At 51.0% G+C, this 10,000-nt stretch overlaps 2 protein-coding genes across 3 annotated transcripts in view; both read left to right on the top strand.

Moving 5' to 3' along the window:
• dock5 (dedicator of cytokinesis 5) overlaps positions 1 to 10,000 on the top strand; it is a 293,002-nt gene that overhangs the window by 49,169 nt on the left and 233,833 nt on the right. The window lies entirely within an intron of this gene.
• Positions 1 to 10,000, top strand: part of LOC144510054 (inositol polyphosphate-5-phosphatase A-like) — a 59,792-nt gene that overhangs the window by 13,804 nt on the left and 35,988 nt on the right. For both annotated transcript variants that reach the window (XM_078239278.1, XM_078239279.1), the window contains exons 4-5: positions 2,784 to 2,871; positions 8,908 to 8,971. In XM_078239278.1, coding sequence (XP_078095404.1) covers positions 2,784 to 2,871; positions 8,908 to 8,971 — 152 coding nt within the window. The remainder of the gene's footprint in view (positions 1 to 2,783; positions 2,872 to 8,907; positions 8,972 to 10,000) is intronic.

Here is a 10,000-nt window from a genome sequence, read left to right as displayed (position 1 = left end):
TAGGAGAGAATTAGGAAACATAGGTTGGACTAGGAGATTACAGGGACTGGGAACGTCCGACATGTGGAGTTTTTTCAAGGAGCAGCTACTGCGAGTCTGTGATAGGTATGTCCCTGTCAGGCAAGGAGGAATTGGTAGGGCTAGGGAACCGTGGTGCACCAAAAAAGTTTCTTTGTTGGTTAAAAAGAAAAAGGAGGCTTATGTTCGGATGAGACGTGAGCACTCGGGTAGTGCACTAGAAAGCTTTAGATTGGCTAAGAGGGAGTTGAAGAGCGAGCTTAGAAGGGCTAAAAGGGGACATGAGAAGACTTTGGCGGATAGGGTTAAAGAGAATCCTAAGGCGTTCTATAGGTATGTCAAGAACAGAAGGTTGGTTAGGGCAAGTTTAGGGCCAATTATAGATGGCAGAGGGAAGTTATGTGTGGAACCGGAGGAGATTGGTGAAGCATTGAACCAATATTTCTCTTCGGTGTTCACGCAAGGGGACATGAATATAGCTGAGGAGGACACTGGGTTGCAAGGGAGTAGAATAGACAGTATTACAGTTGATAAGGAGGATGTGCAGGATATTCTGGAGGGTCTGAAAATAGATAAATCCCCTGGTCCGGATGGGATTTATCCAAGGATTCTCTGGGAGGCAAGAGAAGTGATTGCAGAGCCTCTGGCTCTGATCTTCAGGTCGTCGTTGGCCTCTGGTATAGTACCAGAAGATTGGAGGTTAGCGAATGTTGTCCCATTGTTTAAGAAGGGGAACAGAGACTTCCCCGGGAATTATAGACCGGTGAGTCTCACTTCTGTTGTCGGCAAGATGTTGGAAAAAATTATAAGGGATAGGATTTATAGTTATTTGGAGAGTAATGAATTGATAGGTGATAGTCAGCATGGTTTTGTGGCAGGTAGGTCGTGCCTTACTAACCTTATTGAGTTTTTTGAGAAAGTGACCAAGGAGGTGGATGGGGGCAAGGCAGTGGACGTGGTATATATGGATTTTAGTAAGGCGTTTGATAAGGTTCACCATGGTAGGCTTCTGCAGAAAATGCAGATGTATGGGATTGGGGGTGATCTAGGAAATTGGATCAGGAATTGGCTAGCGGATAGGAAACAGAGGGTGGTGGTTGATAGTAAATATTCATCATGGAGTGCGGTTACAAGTGGTGTACCTCAGGGATCTGTTTTGGGGCCACTGCTGTTTGTAATATTTATTAATGATCTGGATGAGGGTATAGTTGGGTGGATTAGCAAATTTGCTGATGACACCAAAGTCGGTGGTGTGGTAGACAGTGAGGAAGGGTGTCGTAGTTTGCAGGAAGACTTAGACAGGTTGCAAAGTTGGGCCGAGAGGTGGCGGATGGAGTTTAATGCGGAGAAGTGTGAGGTAATTCACTTTGGTAGGAATAACAGATGTGTTGAGTATAGGGCTAACGGGAGGACTTTGAATAGTGTGGAGGAGCAGAGGGATCTAGGTGTATGTGTGCATAGATCCCTGAAAGTTGGGAATCAAGTAGATAAGGTTGTTAAGAAGGCATATGGTGTCTTGGCGTTTATTGGTAGGGGGATTGAATTTAGGAGTCGTAGCGTTATGTTGCAACTGTACACAACTCTGGTGCGGCCGCACTTGGAGTACTGTGTGCAGTTCTGGTCCCCACATTACAGGAAGGATGTGGAGGCTTTGGAGAGGGTGCAGAGGAGGTTTACCAGGATGTTGCCTGGTATGGAGGGGAGATCCTATGAGGAGAGGCTGAGGGATTTGGGATTGTTTTCGCTGGAAAGGCGGCGGCTAAGAGGGGATCTTATTGAAACATATAAGATGATTAGAGGTTTAGATAGGGTGGATAGTGATAGCCTTTTTCCTCTGATGGAGAAATCCAGCACGAGGGGGCATGGCTTTAAATTGAGGGGGGGTAGTTATAGAACCGATGTCAGGGGTAGGTTCTTTACCCAGAGGGTGGTGAGGGATTGGAATGCCCTGCCAGCATCAGTAGTAAATGCGCCTAGTTTGGGGGCGTTTAAGAGATCCGTAGATAGGTTCATGGACGAAAAGAAATTGGTTTAGGTTGGAGGGTCACAGTTTTTTTTTTTAACTGGTCGGTGCAACATCGTGGGCCGAAGGGCCTGTTCTGCGCTGTAATGTTCTATGTTCTATGTTCTATGAGGGAGTGCCGCACTGTCAGAGGGTCAGTACTGAGGGAGTGCCGCACTGTCAGAGGGTCAGTACTGAGGGAGCGCCGCACTGTCAGAGGGTCAGTACTGAGGGAGTGCCGCACTGTCAGAGGGTCAGTACTGAGGGAGCGCCGCACTGTCAGAGGGTCAGTACTGAGGAAATGCCGCACATTTCCAAGTTGCACGTTTTGAAAATTTTGCCACATTGCTCAGATTATCTGCTTCCAGGAGTTATTATTTGCTGGTCAAACACTATCACGTGTCCCGAGATCCCCTAACACTCATGTGGGATCACATATTCCCGTCCTGCGGTTGGCAGTGACTGCCAGACTGGCTCAGGGCTCCCAGCATGCACTTTGAGGCCTAGTGTTGCCATGGCGATGAGCAGAAATCTGGAGCCTAGCACTTTCAATCCTCTGCAAACACTTCCCTAGCCTGGGAATCGGAGAGAGTTCGCACCTTACGCTAGCCATTTGAGTTTAGTGGCCCCTTTTGGTGTGGGGCCTTCGGCTTTGCCTGGGCCTTGAGCCTGAAGGCCTCAGTTGTAGGCCCCAAGCCTTGCCTCCCCTCCTGCCCTCGCCTTTATTTCCAATCTGACCCATTTCTATGTTTCTCCTCCACAGCGACATTCTTTCCAGCCACGAGATGAGAGAGTACAACCGGGTGCGGGTTTATATGGACCAGGATTTCACTGCTCCTGACCACTTCACTGTGAGTAAGCTCGGGGCGTGGGGGACGGGGCTTCAGACAAAGGCAAGAATTCCTAATTTCCAAACTTCAAGACAGCCATGACTGCTTTTGACAAGATGCCTTACAGGAGGCTGATAAACAAGCTAAGAGCCAATGGTGTTGGAGGCGAGGTACTGGCGTGGATAGAAGATTGGCTGGCAGACAGAAGGCAGAGAGTGGGGAAAGGGGGCCCTTTTCAGGATGGCAACCATAGAATCATAGAATCCCTACAGTGCAGAAGGAGGCCATTCGGCCCATCGAGCCTGCACCCCCACCCAGGCACTATCCCCATAACCCCATGCACTTACCCTAGCTACTCCCCCTGACACTAAGGGTCAATTTAGCACGGCCAATCCACCTAAACCGCACATCTTTTGGACTGTGGGAAGAATCCAGAGCACCCGGACGAAACCCACGCAGACACGGGGAGAATGTGCAAACTCCACACAGTGACCCAAGCCAGGAATCGAACCCAGGTCCCTGGCGCTGTGAGGCAGCAGTGCTAACCACTGTGCCACCAATGACAAGTGGTGTTCCACAGTGGTCAGTGTTGGGACCACAACTTCTCACTATGTACATTCATGATCTGGAACTGAGGGCGTGGTTGCGAAATTTGCGGATGATACCATAAGACATAGGAGCAGAATTAGGCCACTCGGCCCATCGAGTCTGCTCTGCCATTCAATCATGGCTGATATTTTTCTCATCCCCATTCTCCTGCCTTTTCCCCATAACCCCTAATCCCCTTATTAATCAAGAACCTATCTATCTCTGTCTTAAAGACACTCAATGACCCGGCCTCCACAGCCTTCTGCGGCAAAGAGTTCCACAGATTCACCACTCTCTGGCTGAAGAAATTCCTCCTCATCTCTGTTTTAAAGGATCGTCCCTTTACTCTGAGGTTGTGCCCTCTGGTTCTAGTTTTTCCTACGTGTCGAAACAACCTCTCCATGTCCACTCTATCCAGGCCTCGCAGTATCCTGTAAGTTTCAATAAGATCCCCCCTCATCCTTCTAAACTCCAAAGAGTACAGACCCAGAGTCCTCAACCATTCCTCATACGACAAGCTCTTCATTCCAGGGATCATTCTTGTGAACCTCCTCTGAACCCTTTCCAAAGCCCGCACATCCTTCCTTAGATACGGGGCCCAAAACTGCTCACAATAATCCAAATGGAGTCTGACCAGAACCTTATACAGCCTCAGAAGTACATCCCTGCTCTTGTATTCTAGCCCTCTCGACATGAATGCTAACATTGCGTTTGCCTTCCTAACTGCTGACTGAACCTGCGCGTTAACCTTAAGAGAATCTTGAACAATGACTCCCAAGTCCCTTTGTGTTTCTGATTTCCTAAGCATTTCCCCATTTAGAAAATAGTCTATGCCTCCATTCCTCCTTCCAAAGTGCATAACCTCACACTTTCCCACTTGTATTCCATCTGCCACTTCTCTGCCCACTCTCCTAACCTGTCCAAGTCCTTCTGCAGCCCCCCTGCTTCCTCAATACTACCTGCCCCTCTACATATCTTTGTATCATCTGCAAACTTAGCAACAGTGCCTTCAGTTCCTTCCTCCAAATCGTTAATGTATATTGTGAAAAGTTGTGGTCCCAGCACCGATCTCTGAGGCACACCACTAGTCACCGGCTGCCATCCAGAGAGAGACCCCTTTATCCCCACTCTCTGCCTTCTGCCAGTCAGCCAATCCTCTATCCCTGCCAGGATCTTACCCTTAACACCATGGGTTCTTAACTTATTTAACAGTCTCCTATTCGGCACCTTGTCAAAGGCCTTCTGGAAATCTAAATATATCACATCCACTGGTTCTCCTTTATCTAACTTCCTTGTTACCTCCTCAAAGAACTCTAGCAGATTTGTCAGACATGACCTCCCCTTGACGAAGATATGTAGAGAGACAGGTAGTATTGAGGAAGCAGGGGGTTTGCAGAAGGACTTGGACAGGTTCGGAGAGTGGGCAAAGAATTGGCAGATGGAATATAATGTGGAAAAGTGTGAGGTTCTGCACTTTGGAAGGAGGAATGGAGGCACAGACTATTTTCTAAATGGGAAAATGCTTAGGAAATCAGAAACACAAAAGGATTTGGGAGTCATTGTTCAAGATTCTCTTAAGGTTAACGTGCAGGTTCAGTCGGCAGTTAGGAAGGCAAATGCAATGTTAGCATTCATGTCGAGAGGGCTAGAATACAAGAGCAGGGATGTACTTCTGAGGCTGTATAAGGCCCCATTTGGAATATTGTGAGCAGTTTTGGGCCCCGTACCTAAGGAAGGATGTGCTGGCCTTGGAAAGGGTCCAGAGGAGGTTCACAAGAATGATCCCTGGAATGAAGAGCTTGTCGTATGAGGAGCGTTTGAGGACTCTGGGTCTGTACTCGTTGGAGTTTAGAAGGATGAGGGGGAAGCTCATTGAAACTTACAGAATACTGCGAGGCCTGGATAGAGTGGACGTGGGGGAGATGTTTCCATTAGTCGGAGAGACTCGGATCCGAGGGCACAGCCTCAGAGTGAAGGGACGACCCTTTAGAACTGAGATGAGGAGGGATTTCTTCAGGGTTTGGTGAATCTGTGGAACTCTTTGTCACAGAGGAGGCCGGGTCACTGAGTGTATTTAAGACAGAGATAGATAGGTTCTTGATTGGTAAGGGGGTCAAAGGTTACGGGGAAAAGGCGGGAGAATAGGATTGAGAAACCTATCAGCCGCGATCGAATGGCGGACCAGACTCGATGGGCCGAATGGCCTAATTCTGCTCCTATATCCTTTGGTCTTATAAAGTGAAAAGTCTTCTGATTGGTTGTGGGAGGCGGCGGGGAAGAATGGATCTATTGGCTCCCCGGAGCTGGTGATTGGCTAATTCAACCCCTTAGCCGTTGATTGGCTAATTTGGCAAACGTTACCCAGGGAGACCAATCGGAACATCAACCCCACCCGAGGTGGGATGGGTGCTTGGGTGGGGGGGGAAGAGAGAGAGAGAGAGAGAGAGAGAGAGAGTGGGTGGTGAGTTGGGGGGAAAAGTGAGGTGGACAATATTACAAGTGAGCCCGTCACCTCGTGACGAATCACTCCAATCGAACGCTTGGTAAAATCTGGGGGCGAGGGGTGGGGGGGGGAGCGGGAAAGGAATGAAACGGTGTCAGTTTACTCAGCAGTCATACTTGAAGGCTGATTGGCCAGTCTCTCTGTTGTAGTTGAATCGCTGGTTGCCATCTGTGAGAAGCCATCATGGCCGCCTTGTGCCCCGGTGCATGCTGGGTAGGGGTACGTCACCCAGCGAATGCAGAAACGCCCTGGGAGACCTGCGGCACCAAGGAGACCTTGTGGCGCGAGGGGTAGCGACCCTCCCTCTGCGAGCCAAGCTTCAAGCCCACCTGGCGACCAGGCGCTGATCACAGGGACAAAATGGCAGAGGGCCGAATCCCCCCCCCAACGCACGGCTGCAGCCGTCGGAGAGAGCGGGAGAGATCCCTGGTCGGACGGCGAGATGGAAAGTAACTTCACTGCAGTGTTAATGTCAGCCTACTTGGGACTAGTAAAAAAAAAGTTGGAGCCTCTCCCGTCATCGTTCATGGTTCCCACTGCATGTAAAAGCGTGTGTGTGTGTGTGTCTCGGTGGAACTCCCTGAGCAGCCAATGGGCGCATAGCAAGATCCCACAGCCAGAGGACGAGCCTGCTTCCCGGGCGTTGGGGGGGGGAGCGGGGAGCGAGGGATGGAGAGGAGCTTGGGATACGGGGTGGGGAGGAGGTGGGGGGGCAGTGGCCCCATGTCCTAGGATCTTACACCCACTGCGAGTTGGAGGCCTCAGTTTGACATCTCAGGGGCGAAAGATGGGGATAGCGACGTGTGGGTTCGAGTTGTCGGGGGTGGTGGAGGAGTGGGGGGGAGCGTGTCAGAGATCCAAGAGATCCCGGCAATGACTGGGGGGTGGCGGGGAGTGGCTGAAAGAGAGCAGCCTATTCAACAGCGTGTAGGAGATGGGGGGGTGGAGGTGGATTTAGTCCATCGCCGGGGCTAAACAAGGAACTCTCCTGTCCCCAAGGCCCTCCCGTCACCACACGGCCTGTCCTGTTAATAAGTGAAGGGGGAGATTAACGCGATCGATCCTACCATTGAGAACCCATTCCTACAAGAGGAGAGACAGCCCCGGGTGTGTGGGGGAGTTGGGGAGGGTGATCGATGGGGCGGCCTTGCGGAATATCGCTCTCATTCTGAGGCCTGGTGTGAATTTTGGATTTATTCCTCATTAACTCTGGAGATCGGAGCCTGCTTTCCTTCACTCACTGAGATTCCCCTCACTCCCCCTTCCCCACAGTAAGAATGGGATTTGGTATAATTATTTCTCGCTAAGCCAGTCGAGCTTTTATTAAATTCGTGCTTGTGCTTTTGAACGCGTTTAAGTTTAAGTTTACAGTTTATTCGTGTCACAAGTAGTGTCTTACATTAACACTGCAATGAAGTTACTGTGAAAATCCCCTAGTCGCCACACTCCTGTTCGGGTACACTGAGGGAGAATTTAACACCTAACCAGCACGTCTTTCGGACTGTGGGAGGAAACTGGAGCACCCGGAGGAAACCCACGCAGACACGGGGAGAATGTGCAGACTCCGCACAGACAGTGACCCAAGCTGGGAATCGAACCCGGGTCCCTGGCGCTGTGTGGCAGCAGTGCTAGTTATCTGGAGAGACAGTGAGAGAGAGAGAGAGCGTGAGAGAAAGAGATGGGGAGAGAGAGATTGAGAGAGGGAGAGACAGAGAGTGACAGAGACAGAGAGAGGAGGAGAAAGAGAGAGACAGAGAGAGACAGAGGGAGAGCGAGGGAGAGAGGGAGAGAGAGGGAGAGACAGAGACAGAGCGAGGGAGAGAGGGAGAGAGGGAGAGAGAGAGGGGGAAAGACAGAGAGTGACAGAGGGAGAGAGGGAGAGAGAGAGGGAGTGACAGAGACAGAGAGAGGAGGAGAAAGAGAGAGACAGAGGGAGAGACAGAGAGAGAGCGAGGGAGAGAGGGAGAGAGAGGGAGAGACAGAGACAGAGCGAGGGAGAGAGGGAGAGAGAGGGAGAGACAGAGACAGAGACAGAGAGAGGAGGAGAAAGAGAGAGACAGAGAGACAGAAAGAGAGGGAGACAGAGAGAGAGAGGGAGAGGGAGAGAGAAAGGGAGAGAGAGCGAGGGAGAGAGAGATTGAAAGAGGGAGAGACAGAGAGTGACTGAGACAGAGAGAGGAGGAGAAAGAGAGAGACAGAGAGAGAGAGAGAGCGAGAAAGAGAGGGACAGAGAGAGAGACAGAGAGAGAGACAGAGACAGAGAGACGGAGAGAGAGAGAGGGAGACAGAGAGAGCAAAAGAGAGAGACAGAGAGAGAGGGAGACAGAGAGAGAGGGAGACAGAGAGAGCGAAAGAGAGAGACAGAGAGACAGAGACAGAAAGAGAGACAGAGAGAAAGAGAGGGAGATAGACAGAGACAGAGAGAGAGTCTCCCTCTCTCTCTCTCACACTCACTGTCTCTCACTCAGTGTCACTCTCTCTCTCTCTCTCTCTCCCTTGCCATCTTAATCCAAAAGAGGAGTGATCACAGAGACAGGGAGGCAGTGTTTGGGGTTGGAGGGGGAAGCGAGAATAGGGGCTGTGTCACAGTGCAGCACTCCCTGGGTACTGCCCCCAGCCTCAGTCTGTGAAGTTGGACTCGGTCTTGTGGCTCAGTGTGCCACACACACACACACACACACAGACACAGCTGGGGTCCAGTCCCCGGGAGGAACGGGGGAGAATGCAGGCAAGGAGGGCCATTTCCAGGCCTTGAACCACTTTCCAGCACTGCTCGGGGGTCAGGAGGGGCAGCAGGGAAAGGTTACTTTCTAGAAGCCATTCAGCCAATACTGGAGTCAAGCTGGAGCTTGTCTCTGGGAGCTTGCCTTCATTCTGTCAGTACAGCCCCTTCTCCAGGGGAAGGATTGAATGTAACAGGTCACCCAGCTGCCCATGTCTAACTCTGTTCCTGTTACTCCCCGCAGGCCCTGGGCAGCCTCTACTTTCTGCATCAATCCATTCAAGACATTCACCAGTTTGACTTTAACGGTAATTTTTAGTTTTACATTCTGCCTCCAAACGCTCTCTCCCTCTCTAACTCTCTGTCTCTCCCTCTCTAACTCTCTGTCTCTCTCTCTCTCTGACACTCCCTCTCTCTGTCTCTCTCTCCTTTTCTCCCTCTCTCTGTCTCTCTCTCCTTTTCTCCCTCTCTCTGTCTCTCTGTCTCTCTCTTTCTCTGTCTCTCTCTCTCTGTCTCTCTCTCCTTTTCTCCCTCTCTCTGTCTCTCTGTCTCTCTCTTTCTCTGTCTCTCTCTCTCTGTCTCTCTCTCCTTTTCTCCCTCTCTCTGTCTCTCTCTCCTTTTCTCCCTCTCTCTGTCTCTCTGTCTCTCTCTTTCTCTGTCTCTCTCTCTCTGTCTCTCTCTCCTTTTCTCCCTCTCTCTGTCTCTCTGTCTCTCTCTTTCTCTGTCTCTCTCTCTCTGTCACTCTCTCCTTTTCTCCCTCTCTCTGTCTCTCTCTCTCTCTCTGTCTCTCTCTTTCTCTGTCTCTCTCTCTCTCTCTCTGTCTCTCTCTCTGTCTCTCTGGGTCTCTGTCTCTCTCTCTCTCCCTGTCTCTATCTCCCTGTCTCTCTCACTCCCTCTCTCTGTCTCTCACTCTCTGTCTCTCCCTCCCTCTTTCTCTCTCTGTCTTTCACTCTCTGTCTCTCTCCCTCTGGCTCTCTCTCTCACTCCCTATCTCTCTCTCTCTCTCCCTCTCTCCCTCTCTCTGTCCTTCTCGCTCCCTCTCTCTCTCTCTCTGTTTCACGTTCTGTTGCTCAGTTCTCCTCTGCGGAGTCTGGTTCGATTCTTTCGATCTCTGGGTCCCTCTCCCTCTGCGTACGCGCTGTTCTGTATCACGTCTGTCTCTGGCCCCATTCTGACACATCCTTTCCCCGGACTTGGGGAGGGTCCTCACTCAGAGCACCCCTCCCCCTCTCCCCTGCACCCTGTCACCCCAAGACATCCTGATGGTCCTCTCCCTGACATCCTCCTTCTGTCTCTGACCCGAGCTGCAGTCTAGACTTGGGGCCGTCAGCCGGGGA

The sequence above is a fragment of the Mustelus asterias genome, chromosome 22 (assembly GCF_964213995.1).
Source record: "Mustelus asterias chromosome 22, sMusAst1.hap1.1, whole genome shotgun sequence".
In the NCBI taxonomy this organism is placed as follows: domain Eukaryota; kingdom Metazoa; phylum Chordata; class Chondrichthyes; order Carcharhiniformes; family Triakidae; genus Mustelus; species Mustelus asterias.
This window is presented reverse-complemented; position numbering and strand designations above follow the sequence as displayed.